At 36.5% G+C, this 24,003-nt stretch overlaps 1 protein-coding gene across 4 annotated transcripts in view; it reads left to right on the forward strand.

The window, feature by feature from the left end:
- The window catches only part of LOC131033191 (uncharacterized), a 164,830-nt gene that overhangs the window by 105,331 nt on the left and 35,496 nt on the right, over window positions 1–24,003 (forward strand). For all 4 annotated transcript variants that reach the window (XR_009103573.2, XR_009103574.2, XM_057964335.2 and 1 more), the window contains 2 exons: window positions 1,169–1,389; window positions 7,153–7,424. Coding sequence is in view for 2 of the 4 variants with exons in the window: in XM_057964335.2 (XP_057820318.2) it covers window positions 1,169–1,389; window positions 7,153–7,424 (493 nt within the window). In the remaining 2 variants the exon portion in view is untranslated. The remainder of the gene's footprint in view (window positions 1–1,168; window positions 1,390–7,152; window positions 7,425–24,003) is intronic.

Here is a 24,003-nt window from a genome sequence, read left to right on the forward strand (position 1 = left end):
TTGCACTTTGTTTAGAGCAAATTGACCCTTTTGCACTATAATCTCAATGTAAAATTCATGATTAGTTTTGTAATTTTTTGCAGTGGTCTTTTAACTTTTAGTTTATGTAGTGGTGACTCAAAATGGTTATTGAGATTAGTAAAAAATAATGGTGTTTATTTTTTTATTGAAACATGTATCTTATATTACATATTCAATCAATACGAGTATACCAATTAGTAAAACAGATTGCAGTCAGCAGATTATGGAGTCTCATTTTATGTAAAAGAGGTGGCAAATCAGGGTTGGATGTGATGTCTAGAGAATTTGCCTTTTTCAACGTTGACTCATTCTGGCTACATGTGCAGCTAATTCCATTAAAAATAATGGATTCTCTCTCAACCCCAAATTTGAGGGTCTGTGAAAGACAACTTTTCAAGTAATGTTCTATCCATTAGTTAGGCAATACATGCCTTTGCCAGTTCTTTCTTAGTTACGTAACTCCATTTCAATAAACTATTTCAATGGATATCTGACCACAAAGCAAATGCCTTTAGTATATTTGTGGTTGTTGATAAGTTTTCCAACATCTATATACTAATACTTATTCTATTATATAATACTCTCACTGTTGGAAATCTTTTCATTGTGTCGGCAGCACAAGTGGAATTCTGTCATTGCTAACTTATGATTTTAAGTATTTAAAATTTTAAACCACCTTTCGAAATCAGTTTGCAACTTCCAATGTGAAATCCCATTTAGAATCTAGGTTTAGTATGCTTGGAAACACCATTTAAAATCAATATTATGCGTTGTTTTAACCAAAAGCAGCAATACATTGCCTTTCATTGGATGAGTACTTTTTTGTGTATCTAAAGTTTACCTTTAAGCTGCTTAATTTATTGAGTATGATTTAGTGTACAGTACCTTATCTTAAAGTATCTTTATTGAATGAGTACATTTGGTGTGTATGACATCAGCCAGAAATGGCAGATGATTTAAAATCCCTTCCATTTTGCACTGGTGTATCCACATTATTTCTCCTCTCATTTGGGTCGTACAACTTATTTTTTGGTGCTTATCTTCATTTGATATTTCAAGAGGACAATCTATGGAGTATCTTATATTAACTATAGAATTTGATGGTTTAATTTTGATTTTTTCTTCATTGAGAGTTGTTTTATTGCAGGTACAGATTTGCCTGAAAGGTTCCAAGACCAGTTTCGTCCACTGTCTTTTGATGAAACTCTTCCATGGGCATCATCCAATTCCACAATTATTCGTATGCCATTAAAGTCTAAATTTGCAGATGAGGATGTGGAAAAAGGTCCTCAAAGAATCAAGCATATATTTGATAAATTCAAAGTGCATGCTTCTAGTGCATTGTTGTTTATAAAATCAGTTGAACAGGTAATTGATCTTTGAAAAATCACATGATATGCATATTTTCTTTCCCTGGGTAACAGGATTGCTCAGCATTTTGCAACATAGTGGGCTGGAATACTTGTGGCAGTATGTCTCAGAATTCATAATATTTTTTTGTTCATCACATTTTAAGTTTGAGGAAACTGGAAGTATACCTACAATAATCCCTTCAATTGGATCATACAGTATGTTTTCAAATCCTCTGTTTGCTTACACACATAAAAATTAGTGTCACATTCCTTCAAATTGGAGGTCAAAAGTTCCAGTGAAAGGCACCGTAGCAGCAGGCAGCAAAATGACTAGAAATTAATTGTCATAATATGTAGCTCTCAAAACATTAGCTCAACTAAAACTTGCCAAAAGGGACATTGTATTACAAAATTCCAAAGAAAACTTTATGACACAGGTTCAGGTGATGTCATGTAAGGCCCATCAACAGAAACAATATGACATTAGTATGCTACTAATTCACCTAGACAAGTCAACTTTGATAACCAGAGGAAACTGCTGCCTTAGAACTGTGACCCAACTCTGACAGGAAGTAGTTTCTCTTTTCCAACAATTCCATTAACAAAAAATTGATGCTGACCTAAAAGTTAGATTGGATAGTAGTAGGACCCTGATTACAATTTGATGAGTATCCAGGACACAACACTATGAATTGCTCGAAATTAAATGTTTATAAGCAGAGGTAAATTGTGATAACAATTTTGTACAGAGTGAGTTGCATTATTGAACGAACTTGTAATTAAACAGTATGCATGAGAACAAAGAGAGTAGACAAATGAAATATAAAATTAGGCCTCCCACGTTGGAAATGTAAAAACATGTAGGACATAGAAAAGAACTGTAAGAGGGAGTTACACTTGTTGACCGATTAATGATGGTTGTTTTCTAGGTTGCTGGTTCGGGTTCGGGCACTGGTTCAGGTTCGAAGAACTGGTACGCTGGTACGGCAAAATTTTGAAAAGGGGTTTGTGTTTGTTAGTACAAAAACATGTATATATATATATTTTAATATTTGAGCAGCCTATAAGCATGAATTAAGATTAGTATCTCACATAGCATCATATAAACAACAAAACAAGCATAAACTTGTAATCATAGCATCATGATCATACCATAATAGCATCATATACATCAAGTTTAATATCAAAATGACAAAATATTCAAGTATCAGTTTCAACTTTCAACAATTTAAAGTTTAATCATCAAATGGATTCTCTAAATTTCTAATTCATCATTCTCCTCCTCCTCATCCTCATCCTCCTCATCATTGACATTGACATTAGATGAGCCAATGCCACTTGTAGTTGCACTATAAGTTTGCTCGGTATGCAAGCCATCAAGTGTTAATGCAAGAAGATGAGAAGCAAGAGCATCCAAATCAGTATGCTTTGGCTCTATATCCCACATCTTCGTTTCCCTTTGGGTGTAGTCACGTTGTTTGTGTGAAAGAATACGTAGGTTGCAATGCACATATACTAAATTCTCCGCTCTTTTTGATAACAACCTATTGCGCTTTACTGAGAGGATGAAAGAGTATGTGCTCCAATTTTTTTCTAAAGCAGATGAACTAGCAACCTATGAAGACAAAGTAAACAATTAAAGTTGTACATTCATAAAATTAAAATTAAAAATTACTAGCAACATATGAAGACAAAGTAAACCATAAATAAACTTGTGATAAATTTTAATTAATTAAACTTACTTGTGATAAAACTTTGACAGCAAGGGGTTGTAGGTGTTGGAAGCATGCGCCATGGAAGTACCACCAACTATGAGCATCCTTCTTGGATCTATGGCGAAGAGCATCAACACTTGGACCATTCCCATTTGCAAATTCTATGAACTCATGTGTAACAATATCTCGCAAATCATCATCGGGATATAGTCTAAGAAATGCTGCCTTGTACCCATCAGATACTTCTAGATCTCTCCATGGTGGAATCCTTCCTGGTTTATCAAGAAATTGATAGCTATAATACTTTGGTGCCAAGGCATAGGCAAGAAGATGCAAAGGAGTGGTCATCTTATTCCACCTTTCAACAACAATTGCCTCCACTTCTTTGAAGAATTTCTCATTGAATTCTTTCTCTCTTGCATTTATAGTGCACTTCATTTTTTCAAGCATTGAGTCAATGGCATCATAAATCTCACCAATGCAAGGCCTATCCATGTCGGTATAGCGAATCATGCTCTTAATGGGCTCAGTGATACTAAGGAGATATGTCACAAGATCCCACCAATTCTCATTCAATATTCGGTCCCTAATTTTTGCTGCCCTCTCATTGCTACTTTGCTTCCATACAGTCCAATTGGTGTTGATCACCATATTGCATAGTGCCACTCTAACTTTCACAAGTCGTCTTAAGACGATTGTGTTTGATGCAAAACGGGTCTCAGCAACCTATAACATAAATTAATGTCAAAATGATTAAAAAATTATTAGAATATATAATTATATTTTAGTCGCCTATATTTAGTTCCTTGTTTAATGGTCATTTAGCTTTTTAGTTAATTAGCTTTTAAGCTTTATTTAGCGTTTAGCTTTTTGGTAGTTCACTTTAAATGACTTGTTCTTAATTTAGAACGTCGTCTTGTAATCTCTCTATATACGCTTGTATATTGTTGAATAGATTATCCGATTATTGATTCATTCAATTTATTTTTCAAAAATATAGCCAAACTTTAAAGAAGAATACACGATATAGCTTACACAATGATATTATGAACATTGAAAATTAAAAAAATCAGAAAATGTAAAATTAAATTACTATTTCACTTACCTTCAATAGCTCCAAATTCGAAAAGGATCTAAAAATCCCTTGAGACATGTGGTGGTTTGTGATGAACATTTGGATGTCCTCAACCTCTGCATACACATCTCTGATCCATTTTATTTTAGTCCCAATCCTTTGTAGCATAAGATTGAGTGAATGTACCACACAAGGTGTCCAAAAGATGTGATCATAGCGTTCCTCAACCAACAAACCAACAACTCTACAATTTTTTGCATTGTCTATTATGACTTGGACAACATTTTGGGGTCCCACTGACTCAATGGCAAAGATGAGAATATCTGCAATAAATTGGCCATCTTTTACTTGGCCCTCACAATCCATAGCTTTCAAAAACATTGCCCCTTTAGGGGACACCGCTATGACATTGATCAAGGGACGATTTTTAGAATCTTTCCACCCATCTGAAACAATTGATAAACCTGTCTCAGCCCATGAATCCCTTATGGGTTTCAATGCATCTTCAACCCCCTTCACCTCTTTCTCCAAGAATGTTCCATGCACCTTCTCATAACCTGGGCCTTGATACCTTCTTGGAGCTTCATTAACACTTTTCAACATTTGTTTCCAATATGGGGAGCAAACAACATTGAAAGCCAACCCATTTGCATATATGCACCTTGCTACATCTTGGTCAGCAATGTCTCGACTCTCATTTTGAAATGTGGTATCTAAAGGCCCCTTTGTTCTTTTGCGTGACAGGGGTGCTTCATTTTGAGGTTTAGCTGTGGAAAAGAAAGGGTGGTCTTCTACTACAACATCGGGATTAGATGGGGCTTGCATTCCCCTTGTTTTCTTTGGTGCGGTTTGATTCAATCTACGTGCTTCTCTCTCTTCAGCCTCCTCATGCTCCCTAATATATTTCATCACTGTCTCATCTGGTATAGTTTTACCATCTTTTCCAGGGCATTTTTTGATGCCTCTTCCTTTTATTCCACACAAATTGCCTACCACCCGATAATATGAACTATTACATTCAATACCACATCCTTGGCATCTCCAACGGAATCCCCTGCCTCCTAGAAGTGGTTTTATAATGTCAACATACTTCCAAAGGGAGAATTTGGATCATTTCTTTGTTTTGTAGATGCCATTCTAGTTCCTATGGCAAGAAATAACATAAACATATTCAAAAACAATAACAAAATAATGAAAAACAATTAATGTTTCATGTTTGACAATTTGTGAAACAAAAATAGTTGGATAAAAATGTTAAAAGACCTACCTCTTGTAGCCAATGGGAGCTTGCAAATGTATGGAAATGATGCTGCAACACTTGTTGAAGCTTCAAAAATCAGTCTTCAACTCCTCCTATTTGATCATGGAAGCCAAACTTTGTTCACCCTTTCTTCAACCTGCTGTCAAAAACTTTTGTTTGTAACACAAATGAAGAGAAATGAGCCAAGATTATGTTTTAGAAGTCACTTTTAGGGTATAAAATTCACTTTTTACCTTGCAGATTCCAAAAAAAAATTAAATTTTGCATAATATATTGCTTTTTGGGCCGCCCAGCCCCTTGGATTCAACCTGGGCCCGCCCGGGTTCGACCGGATTCAATCTTGGTCCACTCGGGTTTGAGCCAGGTTGAACCACCTCTGAGAAATTCAAACCCTGGTCGAACCAAGGCCGGACCGGACCAGTGCCATGGGTGTCTAGGGCGAACCCAGTAAGCTAGGTTGTTTTCTATGTCCTATATGTTTTTACATTTCCAACGTGGGAGGCCAAATTTTATATTTCATTTGTCTACTCTCTTTGTTCTCATGCATACTGTTTAATTACAAGTAAGTTCAATAATGCAACCCACTCTGTACAAAAATTGTTATCACAATTTACCTCTGCTTATAAACATTTAATTTCCAGCAATTCATAGTGTTGTGTCCTGGATCTCTGAATCGCTATGCCATGTGAAAGGTTACAAACAGATGGCTGCTTGAGTTGAGAGAAAATATATGATGCTTAATAAAGATAACAGTTATTTGAAAAATAAGATAGTACCTGTGAATGTGTAGTACAGGTTAACCAAACAATTATCCAAACTACCCAGATTTTATTCCAAGGGAGGTATGAATTAAATGATTCCAAGCAAGAAGTAGAGTAGGCGATGATATTAGAATTCAGAATATCGAGCAAAAACGTTGTTTATTATCTGAAGGGGAGGAGCAAATGCTTGTTGTTTAATAGGGGTGGAAAAGAACACATAACAGCCTCAGTGGACTAGTTACATAGACAACTGATAGTCCAATTAACAACACTAAATAAATTGCACTGTCTTGGAGACTGAAAATAGAGAGATAGATATCAAATCACAAAGTTGAGAACAAAAAATTGTAGGAACTAATGTTTGTGTATTACTGCAGAATAAACAATATTTCCATTCAAAATTTGGGGACCATATTGGATAAGATGATTGTCACTAAAGGGTTTGAACTTTGATGTCTAAATCAAATTTGAAAAAACACTCATTTCAATGAGTAGTCTCTCTTGATATTGCTCGAATGTCTATCATATTGCATATTCAAAGAAATTCTGCAAGTAACTTTTCTAATGAATCAAGTATCACTTTAAGCTAGGTTATCTAAGACATTATGATTGTGTGAGGTAGCATACATTTTCTATCTCCATCTCACATCAACAGTCTAATCACAAGAGCTATCACAGTCATCTGCACAGTCACTTCCATGACTCCCATGGGCTTTAACACGATGAAATACTTGTTGAAACCAAATCAATAGAAGCAAACAAACTCTCAAGAATTATTCCATGAAAAATCAACACAAGAATATAGCCAAAAGAGATTTCAATGATATGTGCCAGAGACTTTTTTACACAATGGCTAATAGAATTATTCTTTGTCTTTACTTGCTATTCTAACTTTTTTTTTTCTTTAGTGTTAAAACTGAAATCTATAGAGGTTTTTTCAAAGTATTGTTTATCTCTGTCATTTCAGGTGTGGTTGTCATCATGGGAAGGTGGTCAAACTTGCCTATCCCGGGACTATGCTGTCTCTGTGGATCCCTCAGCCTCTATTCTGAGGAGTCCATTCCCTGAGAAAAAGTGGAGGAAATTCCAACTATCAAATCTGTTCAGCAGCTCAAGTGTTGCGACAAAATTATATACAATAGATGTACGCATAATTGAAGATGGGAGTGAAATTGTTGACAGATGGTTTGTTGCCCTTACACTTGGCTCTGGGCAGACGCGGAATATGGCTCTGGACAGGTATGCTATGAGGGAAAAAGAGTGAAAAGCACTTATTACAAGAAGCTGGTTAGTGTATTTTCTAGGAAAGAAGCTTGAAATAACTTTCTGTACAAGTATAATTGTTTTTCATTTATGATCCTTTCTAATAATTATAAAATGCATGCAAAACATATGTCATCCTGTGATCTGGATACTAGAGATATGTCACAAATCTCACATAGCTTTTGTGCAAAAATAAATAGTGCAATTGATTCATGATTGCTCAAACATCAAATAAACTATGCTTCATATAAGCTAATGTTCATACCAAAATAATAGAAATTGAGCAAAACATAGAGAAAAAACTTTAACTTACCATATCACTAAATTACCCTGGAGAAACCCAGTATGGCAAAATCTTCAGCATCTAGTGGTAGTTTTATTAATTTCAGATTTATTATACAAACAAAAATGAGTAGTTGTTGCTCTCTTCTAGTTCAGGAACTCCTCTTTTCACCACTCTTGATATTGCAGCTATTCCACTTTGCTTTCCTGCTATCCTTTTCCCTTTTCCTCCAACCTGCCAGGTATTCCTCTCCAGTTGGTCTTCAGCTGAATTCAAAGGTTTTTTGGGTGATGTTTGGCCTTGATTTGCTTGTATTTCCATTAACCATATCAGGTTGAACTTAAAACTGTCATCTGGGTATGCCAAATGACAGATCACACCTTCAGCTTCCCACTGGACCTGTTTCTGAAGCTGAACAGTCAACTTACAAGAATTTGCAGGCTGCTGAAATTATCCATTTTGGATTCCTCATGTTTCATAATCTACAAATGTCTTGGTTGTCTTGGCTTTTATCATTTTGCACCCTGCTACATTCTTTATCAACTTCGATCAGGTGTTGTGCCATTTTGGCCTCCTGCTGAGAGATCTGGCATATCACGTTTCTCAAATATGAAGTACATATAAGGATGTATTCAGATAGGTATTTTTTGTATCTCGAGCAAAGCAAATGCTCAAATGTCATAAAGTCCCTCTATAACCTGGATAGGCTAGGCAAATAAGGCTATATGCAAATCTTTAATTATGGATGAATAAGACCACAGAAGGCAAATGAGAGACGCCCAAAATGGTATAATGGGACTTCCAAGTGCATCCGCTTATGGAAAGAAAATTCACAAAATTGACAATAAGCAAATTACTGCTTTGCTGAGGGAGAAGCAAAATGAAACATGGTAAAATGACAAGAATTTGAGCAGACAAGAGAGTGTTACATGGTAGTGAGAATTAAATCAGACAGAAGCTTTCATCTCCTAGATGATCTTTTTATGTTGAGCATTTCTTGGAGATTGTTTGTGTCACCTCTTTGCATTTTGATGCATAGCATCATTAGCCACATGATTTAGTCATGATTTTCTCTCACTAGTTACAAGTTAAAGAGAGATCACTATTCATTGGGGTGATATGATCTCTCTCTCTCTCTCTCTCTCTCCAAGTGGTAGAGGAACAGTTTGTTTCATGTGTTATATCATTGTTGTAACCTATTGAGATATCCTTATTTCTATACAGATTATGGAGCATCCCTTGTTACCACTTTTGTTACCCAAACTGGTGGTGTTTTGTTTTAACCATTTGGAACAAATTGCTTTAGATCTTGGACAGTTTTGGTATTTTTAAGATAACTGGATTGCTCACCTCATTTTGTAGCCTATTTACCCATTAGGAGTGTAAAGAATTTGTTGGTTATGGAAATCACTAGGTAAGATGGTGTTTGATTTGTGAGATTACACCGTCCTGTGAATGTAACAGCTTGTATAGATTCTCGTATTTGTAAGCTGTTACTTCCAATCTAGATAGTTGGGGAGATGCTCTGTATCCTTTTTCTCTTTACTTGCATATAATTATTAGTTGTACATGTTAAGAGAGGTTGTAGGAGTACCTTTTTTTTTCTAAGTTTGTTCAGTTGTGCCCTCTTAGCCTAAGACATTTTCCTCACGATACCGTCAAGATTTGTATTGGTCCTTTTGTGGTGACCAATGAGAAAGTTGGGGTTGCTCTTTTGATTCATATGTAACCTATAATTTTATTTTCTACTGACACCTTGCATTGTCTCTTTCAATTGCTCTTCTTGATATAGGGACCCTCCTACAAGATTATTTTGCATTATATTCCATTGAATGTTACTATGTGGTGACTTGTCTAAGGGTTTCTGGTATCCTCATCTTCTAGGTTTTATTGCTTCATATGTGTAGTTTAGACAAATTTAAACATTTTGTTTTTTAACTTAGCAGTCCTTTTTTTTCAGTCCTGATTCAATTATTGTGACTTGCTGTATATTTGAGTTCTGTTAACCTCTTTTGGTCATTTATGAACAGTAATAAAATACAAGAGAATGATTATAAGTTAGAAATTCAACAACATTGAGTTGGGAAAGTAAAGAGTCAATCTTCGGACTTGAAAGCATGCAAAAGGGGATAGCTAATGGGAGATTAGGCAGTTCTAACTTTCTAAGTGATTGCTTTGAGTCTTGGCAGGGTCAAGGCAGGCCCTTTGGAAGTGTTAGGCTGTGTATATTCAGGATTTTACATCAATACGAGCTCTAATTATCCTTTCTCCTATTATTGACAAGAATAATTCACTTCAACATTTTATGGTGTTACTTTTATTCAAAACCATAAGGGTTGTTTCATTTGTCAACCTCTTTGCCATGGTGGTGAATGACAATAATGATGAAAGGGAAGTCCGAAAGTGATCTGAATGAACCACATCCAAGGAATGGATATCGTTTACTTTTTTCAAAAAAAATCAGGCTTTGCTTTATCATGAATTGTTGGTATGTTTTTATCATAAATTCAGTTGAAAATTGATATGATATATTTTGAGTCTAGTGGCATGAACATTAATTATAAATATTAAATGGGTAAGTTTTATTTTGATTCGTAAATGGGGGGCATGGGGCCGTCACTTTTCTTATTAACTTCTGAAACAAACATTATTTTTCTAGTATGTATTGAATCCCTTGAAAGGGAGAAGCCTAAATACCAGGGGCACTTGAAAATCAGAGTCCAAGTGCTGAACATTCTCTGAAATCTTCACACAAAGTATTCTGTGAGGTATTTAACAAGCGATTTATCCTTAATGAATTACAGGAAATAATTTTGAGGGTCAACATTTAATCTTATCATTGATGTTATCAAGTTTTGATTCCAATCCCTTCAATCATTTGACATCATTCTCAACAATGTTATCTTCATTGGAGTTGATGGCAAAACTTTCTAAGAAATTGGCTGCTCTATTTGCCAGCCTATAACAATGAGTTGAGTAAGCCTTAAAATGTTTGCCAACTTCCAATTTTTGGAGCCTCTTTTTCTATTTGTGTTAACAATCACCATCAAATTTCCTTCTATCAGCAAATCTGTGATATTGTTTTGACTAGACAATTGAAGACCTGACACCAATGCAGGGACCTCCACTTCATTGTTTGTTCCATCTGGTACTTTCTTTGAAATGGTGCAAACCGATTTGCCCGAGTTGCCTCTGATAACACATCCAAACCCATATTATCCAGGGTGAACTCCGGATATGCCATCAAATTTGAATTTTAAAGCACTGCTGAGGGAAGGAATTCATCTGGCCATCATTCTTCTGGACTTGCTGGAATTCACTCTGCCAGCGCCATGAACAGCTGTATTATGGGTATTAACATTTTCCTAATGTTTAAGGCTTAAAGCATTTGTCACAATTTTTTGATAATTGAATTTTTAATAAATAATGTTTTTTTTTTCTTAATATAGTAGTTGGGTATGTTTTCGGTATTGAATCAAGCAATCTTGGTTCCATATTGTAAATCATTCTGTTTGGGTTCCATTTGTTCTAGTTTTTATTTCCATCTCTTGGGAGAAAGCTGAATATTCATAATTTGCTACAAAGAACTGGGATGGGTTGTAAAGGCTCCAACAGATGGACTTGAATAGTTTCTATGATGGCAGCTAGGTCCAACAGATGTAAGACTAGTGGCTATCAGATGTGAGCCAATGACGAGCTTGATACTGATATTTTATTTTATAGTCTGGGCAGCTAGTCAAAGGATGTAAATGTGCTCATTTACTGCTTTCAAAGTCACACAACTTGAACTTTACATCTTGGAAAGTGATGTAGATTGAACCTCTGTTCTCTGCAAACAAGTTTCAATAATGCTGTTCAATTTGTCTCAGTAACCTTTTGATATGCCCTACTTTAGCAAAAGACAAAACAAATCATACATTTCTGAAAAGTGATACAACAGTAATTACTTGTATATTGGCACAATCCAGATTCACCGAATCAGAATGTATATCTCAAGTCCAGAAAACGCAAACAGCAGTATCAACCTATTCTTCATCAAGCCAACAAAACCCCAATAACAGATAGAAACAAAATCCTCCCAAAACAGAGAGACCAGCACCCAATATTATCCCCATCTATACGAACACCAAAAATGCAAAAAACCAAGTAGTCCACAGATACAAAATCCAAAAATAGGGATTCTGGATTGCATGAATTATCAGTTACATCCCACCACCCACAAACAGCTACAAAAGAGTAAATGGATGGGTAGTGGGAATCTGCAACTAAAACAGCTGTTACATTAACTTTCCCATCTTCAAAATGTTTGAACCTCCTGGTTTAGAAGAACTGGACTATGTCGCCATCCATATGAGAGTGCAAACCTTTCCGTAGGCCTGTCATCAAGGTATTCTCTTGAGATTCCTTAGCGCATTCTGAGCTACTGCTAAAGTTTGCAACCCCAATTCTTCTAAAGAGAGGAATCCGATGCTGATTCCACCATTCAATAGGACTAGTAAAGCTATGCAAACTTCCTTATGTAGAATCAATAGAATAATCACTTCTGTAATCACTAATAGGCTTCAATTATTTTCCCCGTTCCAATTCTAATTCACATCACCTCTGTCATGCTGAGTTAAATAGTCACTTCTCACCAAATTTCTGATCACATCCATGGAAGATTTTTTATGATCATGCTCATATCCCCACAATTCACCATTCTCTTCAACCACATTACAGTCAACTGAAATTTTAGCATCTACCTTTTGAGGTTCACCAATAATTGTGTTAGCTGATTCTCATTGGCTTTGCCTCAAATTTTGGTTGAACTTCACTCTTCAAATCGTTTGTCTCGTAACTCTTGTTTGCTCCAGAATTTTCTTTCAATTCCTTTCTTGGCTGATCTAGAATTTCGCTTTTCTTTTTAAGCTTAAATCTAGCCTCTGTTGGAAGAGACAAAGGTACCAGTTCAATTGCTCCTTTTTCTCATGGTTTCAAGAGTGTTTTCCTTCCCTCATGCTGAACCTCGTAGGTATTCTCTCTACCTATATGGATTAATTCCTATCATATTGCCAAGTTCTACCTAGTGACAAATGATAAGCATACATTGGCACTGCATTGTAGAGCACTTCATCAACATATGGCCCAATTTTGAAGGCAACAAGGCAAGATTTATCCACAAGCAACTCTATGATGCTTCTTTAACTAGGAAATCTTTTAGGGTTAGCTTTCAGAATGCAAGCAAGTAGTAATTTATCAACCATTTCTTCAATTACTAGATTGTTGGTAGATCCACCATATGTGTCACCTTACACCCTTTTTCCTTACATTTGCATTTTGTTTGGAAGACACTCTTCTTATTTCAATCAACTTTAGGGGTTTCTTTGTTCCCAGGTATTAAGGTTTTCAACATCAAGTTCTCTTCTGATTTAGCTTCAACTTCTTCTGACCAAGTATCTTCCTATTCTTGGCTACCATTAACCTTTTGGGGTTTTGAGAGCAGTCTATGACCTTATGGACTTCATCACAAATAAAAAACTCCAAGGATTTCCACTCTCTAGAAGGTGGTTGTTCTTATCGTCTAACTCTAAAGCCTCCCCTTCTTTTGTAGTTAGTCTTCCCATTCTTGTCTTCTTTGACTTTGCACTCATGGTATGTTCTAGAGAAACTTCTTTCCCTCTATTTTGATTGCAATAACCTCTTTATTCACTATTTTATCTTTTTGATCAAGTTTCTCCTTTGCTTTTAAGCTAAGTTACCGATACGCCCATTTTTCCTACAGATTCCAGGTACGATTCGTTTTTGAATCTGAATCGTCCTAGAATCCTTGTGGAATCCAATAGGGTTCCTTCATTTAGCCCTGGAAACGCACCCACTTTTCCAACCAAGAATCCTGACGAATTTGGAATGATGTGGCGATTTCGTCACGTTGTTTGTGACGAATCCATGTCGGACATTGGAATTCGACGGTTTTTTTTCGCTTTTTGTTTGAGGGGTTCGGAATTTTTGTTGCCAAATTTTTCTGCCAGCCTGACCTTTCGAAAACCTTAAAAAACACTTCTATCTCTTGCGGACTGCACTGCGAATAAAACCCTTGCTTTGTTATAGACAAAATCTACGATTGCAAATATAGTATTTAAATTGTCGGCGTTTCATTTATATTTAATAAAATATATGAATTGAAAACCAATGTCGAGAATCAAAATAATAAAACGCTCCGTGTTTGTTATGTCTGGAAAAAAACTATGATGGGAATCATAATAAGCGACGCCGGATAGCCATCCGTGTTTGGTAAGTCTGGGAAAGCCAACATTAAATGCACGCTCAGTTGACGTGGTATGGTCGGGAAATATTTTCATCTAATCCTATTCGATTGGCGATAATTATAATCCCTCCCCACCCGCAATAGTTTCATTTATATATAATATATATTTTTAAATAGTTTAACAATTGATTATAATTTTATATAATAGTTTTAAAATTTAAATTATTATATACTATATTAACATAGTGTTTATTAAACTATATATTCATAATTATATGGTAAAATTATAATTTGATATATATAATTTAAAAATTGTAGTTATAGATTTAATATTATACAACATTATTTTTTATTTATTTATTTTGATCGGTAAAAAGCCGAAGCCATAAAATTTTATTAGATTAAAAATTCATTACATTGCATTACAATCTCCGCTCAGTGTGGGTGCCGGTAGGAAAGAGCGGAGAGGAGAAAACCGCCGGCCTTGCCCGGGGCATTAAGTCCAGTTACAAAAGACTAGTTATGATTACAACATTACAACTTAGCAGTATTATGAGATTACAGCGTAATCAATAGAATCTGTCATCCTATACTGAACATTCACCTACAGGCCCAAAAGATTTACTATCCCTTCTCTCAAATTGAGGCAAAGGTCTGCCCTCGGGGACCGCTTCTTATCAACAGACTGTAAATGCCTTTCCACTGCTGTCAAGATGCGCGGACTAAATGAAATCTCAGATACCTGTAAAAACCTTCAAACCTGCCCTACAATAGACCACTTCACGAATTGTTAGCCAATATACAATCCGATATCCAGGTTGCCAAGCATATTCCACAGATGTTGCTGCAACCATAGATCTTAAGTATTTGAAAAAGCACATAAGTATTGAGAAAAACCCAAATCCTTAACACTGCCTTCATCTTGATCATAATTAAGACAGACATAGAAATAACATAGCCTAGATCTGGGAGATAGAGAATCTATCGCCCAAAAAGATCTTAAAGTCACATCACTTCTTTCAAAAAGTCCTATTCATATTTGATATTCAGAAACCTACTCCTTTCAGAAAGACTTAATCATATTTGATTTTCAGAGACCAATTCCTTTCAGAAAGTCACCTTATTTGAGTCACAAAAGAGAATTTTAAAAACAATTATCCCCCTTCATATCAGAACCAAGCAAAACCGAAAGCAGGAAGGAAAAGAATGAGGGGAGAAATCCAAAATTCCAGGAGAGAATGAACAAAGAGTATCCTTTCCATGCTTCACAGTTCTCTTTCAGAAAAATAAAATAGAAGCGGTCAACCTCCCCACCTCTGTCAAGACCTAAAGCTACAAAAGAATATATCATCTATGCCTTTGAATCTAAATGCCTAACTATATATAAATATACGCATATATATATATATATATATATATATATATATATATATATATATATATATATATATATATATATATATATATATATATATATATATATGTATTTATGAATATAAAAGATGAGAGCAGTGCTTCATCACACAGAGCCATGAATTGAAAATACTATAGGAAGCTTAGTTTTCAGACATAATCTGTTAAACCCACAAGCACAACCCATAAAAGTCGCAACAAAATTCGGAAGAATCATTTTAGGGCAGATAGAGAAAGGAAAGTCATCAAACTAAAGATAGAAAAAAGCATATCTAAAGCTAGAGCAAGAATTAACCTTAACATCCATAAGTCTTTAAAAGTTAAGTCTGAAATTAAAGTAAAAATATTACAGTAAACCCTTTAAGAATCAAAAAGTAACGATAAGATAAACCTGGGACAACAGACCAACTATCCTGCCCGACACCTTCTCGTCCGCACCTCTATTACCTTCTTTCTTGAGCTAGCCGGAGAATAATCTGGGCTAGAGGCAGGGACTGGAGGGATGACCATGTCATCTGGGACAACTTCAATGTTTTCAGCTTCTAGATAGTTGGCCAGCCACCTGTTACATGACGGTTTCCTAATATGCAAAAGCCACATAAGAAAGAAAAAGTTCCTTCACCTAGTCGGATTATAGGCTGCAAAGGCAGCCATATCCTCAATTTCCAGGATTGGAAATCTAGGCACCGAGTTATTCATCCGTATGAGTATATCATAATTGCGAGGCTTTGGTGCAGTTAACTCTTCGTCAATATTGACAACCACCCTCTCAAGTTCACTCAACAATTCTTTCTTGAAGACACTTCTGCATAATTTTATCACCACGTCCTTGTCCTTCTCATAATGCATAGCCACCGCCAAGAACATAACCGCAATATCAAAATTAGCTCTAGTGCGGTCTTCATTTGTGATATATTCCTCCCCAAGAATTTTAATGACCGCCCTGATAACTAGGACATTCGGGAAGACCAGAATGCCTTTCAGTCTTTCTTTCTTAACTTTCCCAGTAAAAGCCATTTGACGCTTGAGGCCTATAAGCCTTATCAGAGTATCCATAATGAGCTTCGAGTTTCTCAGATAACCATCTGCTCAAAACAAGCCCTTACTTATCTTAATTGAGATTTGAAAGGCGTCGAGAAATACAACTCATCTTTCTCGGTAAAGGACCGATTTGATCGCTAAAGAGTGTCAGAGGAGCAAGGATGAAGGGTCACGATGCAGGTTAGACAATCTCCAGGATCAAGGTAATAAATACCGCCGCCGCTAGTTGAGCGAGCTCCTTAGTATTTGCTGGCTCATACGGCAAGGGAAGTCACATCATCAATTCTAAGTATGCCACCAAAGAAGGCAATACTCGAGATAATGTGCTGACAAGATGATTACATAATAAATATGTTTAAAGGCATCTAACTGCCCCTTTAAACTAATAATATGTCTGTAGATGAGTGTTACCATATATATCACCATATATATAAAATTCTATATAAATACATCCATACATTTACATATACACCTATTATTATATATACCAATCTAACAACATCATTATCCTTTATGCATATCTGTATATAATATTTATATATGTGTATTAATATATATACATCCATACATATATATATATATGCTTATCTATATGTATGTCTATATATATATGCATATCCATATATACATATATATACCTATAAACATAAATTCTTGCAATAGATGGCTCTGAGTATATTAAAATTGTATAAGTAAATATATGAGTATATATATATACCAAGTTACCGGTTCTTCCCCTTTTGGCCTGGGTTCCGGTTCTGGTTCTTGCCCGGTCCTCGTTCTCCTTGGGTTCCTCCCGGGTCCTTCCTAGGTGGCCAGGTTCCCTGTGGGTCTTGCGGCGCAGGACCCACAGGGAACCCGGCCACCTGGGAAGGACCCAAGTGGAACCCAGGAGGACCCGGGTGAACCCAGGATGACCCGCATGAACCCAAGCCTGTGGTTTCCCAAAAATGGGGCCCACGAGTTAAAAAAACAATAAAAGAAGACTTTTTCAAATAGTTTTTTCATAATAAAACTCTAATTCGCCCCTTTATCACTTTTTAAAAAAGACTTGAAACTTTAATATTATCATTTTTGCAAATTATGAATATGATATTAGACTTTAGTTATTAGTTTACTGATTACGTTTGCGATATATGAATATTTATTGGCATTGGCAATTAATAATTATGGATTTATGATTTATCATTTATCATTTATGTATGGAAAGTCACATTGTATATTTTATTTTTGTATGGATTATATATATATATATATATATATATATATATATATATACGGACGAACCCGTACCTGTACCGAAGATTTTTTATTTATTTTTGCCGAATCCGCGAATCCGAACCCGAACCGGTAACTTAGTATATATATATATATTTCTATATATATGTATGTATATATATGAATATAAGCAAATATACAAATGATACACTGTGAATTTGTCCCGAATACCTTTGATATTTATAATTAGAGTGATAAGGAAGAGGACCGTGCTCTGATATCCATCATGTCTTAGAATACTCAAGATTTAAGAAATGCAAGATAAAATTTCTCTACAACCTTCGACCTAGTCTTAACCATCTGTCACTGACCAAACCTACTATCTCTTAAAGGGGTGGCTAGGTCAAGGGACGAATCCTTGGGGAGATACCAAAACCTAACTAATAGAGAACAAAAGCCTAAGAGTCTAAACCTTGCAGCAGATTCTTACGACAAGAGGGAGGACTCTATCTTAACTTATGAACCATCCATCAACCCCTACATTGGCTAATTCATCCGCCCTTGAGTTACCTTCTCTATAAATATGATTGAAGGTTGTTTTCTTGAAATCCTTGAGGAGGCTTAGAGCTCTTGACAAGATCGCATTTAGCTTCCATTTAGGAAGAAAATCTTTTCTAAGGCCATTCATAATAATAGCCGAATCTCCTTCAATGGTGAGCTTACTAATGCCCCTATTTTGACATAAGAGGAGGCCTTCAACTAAGGCTAAAATCTCTGCTTTATTATTGGATTCAATCCCTATAGGTTTGGCCAACTTAGCTAATTCTTTGCCATCATCATCATGCAGACAACACCCGATCCCTGCAGGACCTGGATTCTCACGAGAAGTACCATCGAAGTTAAGCTTAGCCCACCCTTTTTTTGGGACCTTCCATTTGCAAGCTTCTCTTAACTCCATTTTATTAGAATTGCTTATTCCTACAAAGGGAGGGATCTTCAAACCTAACCATCTGCCTCTCATTTTCTCATCCCAATATGTCATCTCAGAAAGTTTGCTAGGAAATTTAGAAGTTCTGCTATTAAGGGTTTCTACTACCGAGACTTCAATTTTATTCACAAGTTGGAGCCAATCCAATTTCTTATCCTTAAAGAGTCTCCTATTGTGTTCCTTCCAAAGTTCCCAAAGAACTAAAGATGGGGCTAGTTTCCATAGCCCTTCAAAGAGGGAGTGTTGATGTAGAATGGGCCATGCTTGAAACATTCCAAGAATGGAATTAGGAGAGATGAGCTCCATCCTAATTTGTTACATAACCAGAGCCAACAATTGGAGGCATAATTGCAATTGAGGAGGATATGATCCTTATCCTCTTCCGCCTTTTCATATAAAGGGCATCTACTGGGTCCCTCAAAGCCCATTTTCCTAAATCTATCTGTCGTTAGAATCTTATTTTGGAGAGCAAACCATGAAAACAGTCTTGCCTTTGGCAAACACATCTTATCCCAACATAGGACTGAGGGGACAAAAGTGCTTGAGGAAAGCTGTTGACTAAGGAGAAGATTATAACCATCTTTTGAGGTGTACTCTCCCGATTTCAATCCATCCTAGACAAGAGTATCTCACCCCCTGTTGAAAGTGACCATTCTCTTATTAAGGATGTCTTGGAGCATCTGTTTTTCCCTTACTGGGATATCAACATGCTCGAAAGATTTCCATTTCCAACCCTTAACTAGATCTTTGTCAATTGGCGATATGTAATCCTTAACATACCTACCCCATACGGATTCCAACACTGCTCTGGACGACTCCAAATCTGCACTCTTATGAAGGGCCTTGAAACCTCCCCAAGAATTTGTCCAAAAAAGGGCTTCTTCACCATTGCCCAAATTCCAAGATAACTTATCTAAAATTATTTTCCTGCATTCCAACATAAAATTCCAAATGCGAAAACCTTTCGGGGGAGAAGATTCCCTAAAGAGGCTAGTAGGGTCCCTACCTCTAAGATATTTGTGGAATAAGATTTCAGCCCATTTGAGGTGGGGTGATCTGAACATTCTCCAAACTAATTTAGCCCCTAGCGCTCTACTCTGGTCCTTAATATTCTTAATCCCAATACCCCCTTCTGACTTTGGCCTACAGATCTTATCCCAAGCCATAAGGGAGATCTTTTTCTTCTCCTCAACACCTTGCCAAAAAAAAGACCTAAGATGTCCATTCAATATTTCCTTTTTGCATTGAGGGAGGTTTATACATGATAATTGATAGATTGGCATTGCTGCCAAAACCGATTTGACCGTGGTAGCTCTCCCAGCAGAGGATAGCCACTTGCCTTTCCAGGTTGCTACTTTATTCCTAATCCTATCTAACACTAAATTCCACAAATTAGACGAACCATTGCCCTTATCTAGGGGCAGACCTAGATACTTGCAGGGAAGCCTACCCATATTAAAATTCAAAACTCTGCAGATGTCATTTTGTAAGTAGACCTTAGTGTTAAAAAATAAGACTTCAGACTTAGATGGATTAATTTCTTGTCCAGAAGCCTTAGATTAAGAGTCTAGGATCTGCTTAAACACCTTCGCTTCTCCTAAATCGTTGAGCCCATATAACATAGTATCATCCACAAATTGTTGATGCGTGGTAGGATCTAGGTTGTTAGTAATTCTAATTCCTGAAATTTGACTACTTTCCCTTGCTCTAGAGATCGCTCTACCCAATGATTTCGCCATAATGATGAAGAGAAAAGGGGATAAGGGATCTCCTTGTCTTAGACCCCTAGAAGAGCTAAAATATCCTTCAGGAGTTCCATTAACTAACACTGAGAATTTAGGCGTTGAGATGCATTCAAACATCAAGTTAATCCATGAAGAGGGGAATCCAAAGGCTTCTAAGCATTTGCACAAGAATCTCCAGTCCACCTTGTCGTAGGCTTTCCTAATGTCTAGTTTTAAGAGCATACTATGGGTTCCATTCTTCTGAATAGAGTGAATGACCTCCTAAGCTATAATAACCCCATCATAAATAGACCTCTCGGGGACAAAACCCGTTTTTTCTTTGCTAATCAAAAGAGGAAGGAGCTTCAGAAGCCTATTAGCTAAGGTTTTAGTAAAAAGCTTATAGATGGTGTTACACAAGGCAATGGGTCTAAACTCATCAAATACTCAGGCTTTTCCTTCTTTGGTATGAGGGCCAAAAAAGTATTATTAATTTCTTTGAGGATATTACCTGAGTTCCTCATGCCCTCAAGAGCACCCGTCACCTCCTCCCCTATGAAGGACCAGCATTTCTGAAAAAAACTAGTTGGGAAGCCATCCGGACTGGGGGATTTGTCCGGATTCATCTTCATTAGAGCTGCTTCTACTTCCGCTTAAGATAATTATGCAGTCAGGTTATGAGTTTGATCCTTACTGAGTAGTTTTGGAATACATTTTAGAAACTTGTCTTGGTTTGAGCAAAGAGAACTCCAGTCAAAGTTGAGAATATTGGAAAAAAAGTCTACTGCCTCCCTTGAGATGATCTTAAGATCTTCCACCTCAGAGCCATTACATGTCTTTATCTTAGAAATTCGGTTAATGACTCTTCTAAGTTTCACACTATTGTGGAAGAATTTAGTGTTCTTATCTCCCTCATCCAACCATGTCTTCCTGGATTTTTGTTTCCAAAAGACCTCCTCTTTTGCAAGAATATTTTCTTGTTCAAGAAGGAGTTTCTTTTCTCTGAGGAACAGAGCTTCATGCATCCCTTTCCTCATCACTACTCCGTTTACCTCCACTAACTCTACTTCCACCTAAGCCACCTTGTCAAAACTATTACCAAAATGCTCCTTATTCCACCGAATGAGCTTCTGCTTAATTACCTTAAGCTTATTGACTACCTTATAGATCCTAGACCCAGAGACCTTTGCCTCTTTCCACCATTCCTCTAAAAGCCTAAGAATATTATCGTCTTTCAGCCACATTTGTTCAAATTTAAAAGGACATCTTCTTGGTCCTGAGTCGCCAAGAATGCTAAGTTGGATCGGAAAATGATCAGAGCCCAAGAAAGGTAAAATTGAGGCTTCTAAGGTATACGGAAAGTTGGTGAGACTACCCGTTACAAAGAACCTATCAAGTTTTTCTGCTATATTACTAAAACCTAACCCTTCTATTGTTCCAGGTAAAGGCATCCTTAACCATGTTAATCTCTAGCAAGCCACTACGATGGACCCAATCTACAAAGTCTAGAATTGCTCTAGAGATTTTACCTATGCCTCCTCGTTTCTCACATTGATTAAAGATAGCATTAAATTCACCTCCTAAAATGCAAAACTGACCCTGGGAGTTTGTGAATTCCTCAATTTCCTTCCAAACTCTTCTTTTGTCCTCATTTAGGGTTGGCCCATACACATTAATAATGAGAAAATCTAGTTTGTGTTTCAAGCTGGTAACCTTGCCACTGATCCAATTGCCTTGAGACTCTAATAATGAGAACCCAATATTGCGTGGGTCCCAAATAATGGCCAGACCTCCAGAGGCTCCAGTGGTTGGGACACCCATAATATGTCTAAAGCCTAGTCGTTTAGCAAAGGAAGTGTTGACGTGTATTTTGTACACAATCAAATACAGAATAAAATACCCAAGGGTACCTTATCCTCTCTTGAATAAAGCCTCTGATTGCTGAAGATGTCGCAAAAAAGGATCAATCAGGATGACTCCAAGGTTCTTTGATGTAGGGTCTCTACGTGTGGATAAGCACCAGTGGTCGTTGTGAATGCTGTTTCATCAAGGGGCCTTATGTTTCCGTATTGCAGGAACAAAATTTCCTAAAACTAACAAGTTCTCAAAAAAGGATCAAAAGGTGGGGTTTGCAAGAGATGAATTCTAATCTAATCCTAAGAATGACTTAATGTAGGCTAGCTTTGGTAAGATTCTACCAATTTCAGTATCGCCAAGGAATAACAACTCTACTGAAATTGATGCGATCTTCTAAGGTGACTAATGATTTTTCAACTCATCAAGAATCATGGACACTACCATGAAGGTACATATCAATAGTTCAATAATGATTGAAGGTTTAAGCAATCCAAATATCTCCAGTTGACCACACAAGGCGTCCTTACAATCAGCAAGAAGCTAGTGGTTCGGAACGTGAATCTCACCAAAGATCAAGCTCAACACTTAGTCCTTCAAATTTAAATACTACTTCGACCAAGAATGATTCAAGAAAGTAAGCAACCATGAAAGTAGCTACAAGAATTGCAATAAAACACCATAACTTCAATATTTTATTGATCTCAAAGCCAAAAATAGACAACAATTGCTTAAAATTCTCTCTTCAATGCTCAATCTTGCTACAAAATAACTTTCTTCTCTCCAAAAGCTCTAATCTTCTAATTTCTAACTTACTATTCTTATATAAAATGAAAATGAGTGAGGGTATATATAGCATCCTCAATTACAATGAACGACCCAGATCAAAAGAAGATCAACGGCTGAGATTTTGACACCTAAACCCTAATTAGGGTTTATTACAAAAAGTTCCCCTTTTATTGAACAATATTAAATGCATAGCCAAATATTTAATTGGCACAAAAATCTAGGAAACATAGACCAATGATAATTAAGGTGCCACATCATCTATAACAACCTCTCTTCTAGAACCTTGTTCCCTTTCCAATGCTCCTTCTTAGCATATGCAATGAATTTGGACACAATTCCTTCAATCTCAGCAATAGGAATCTCGGGAAGATTCCTCATTCGTTCCTCCAAGTGGATAACTTGATCGAAGGCCTTGAGAAGAGCTACATCCCATCCAGGTTCGAGTTCCTTGATTTTCTCAATCAGGAGCATAGTAGCGAACATTTGATCCCTTTGCTCATCTGTGATAATATTCTCACCTTTGCAAAAGATGACTTTAACTTTCTCTTCCAACTCTTGAAGATTCACATCTGTCTCATCTTCAATCCTTCTGCCAAGAATAGAACATAACACCTCAAACACCTTGTCCTGAATTGGATGGATGACCTCCTCAACTTGATTGCATTTGGTGCTGACCTCCTCAACTTGATTGCATTTGGTGCTGATGTCTTCGAAAAGAACTTCCTTCATCTGGAGTAGAGTTGACCACTAGAGTAATTTATGAGCTTCTCCATCCATTATCTTTTCTTGTGCTAGGATCTTCCTTGGTGTTTGCCTGATTACTTGCAGAACAGGAATGATAACATCTCTAGTGTGGGCAAAGGCGGCTACTGTTATCATTAGGTTGTGAATGATCTCAAGGACCTGGATAGCTCGATGGGTGGTCTGCATCATTCTTGTTGCAAAATCAACGGCTACGGCATGAGATTTGTCAATCCAAGAGCTCATAAGCTGAACCAAGC

This window comes from Cryptomeria japonica, chromosome 6 (genome assembly GCF_030272615.1).
Source record: "Cryptomeria japonica chromosome 6, Sugi_1.0, whole genome shotgun sequence".
NCBI lineage: Eukaryota > Viridiplantae > Streptophyta > Pinopsida > Cupressales > Cupressaceae > Cryptomeria > Cryptomeria japonica.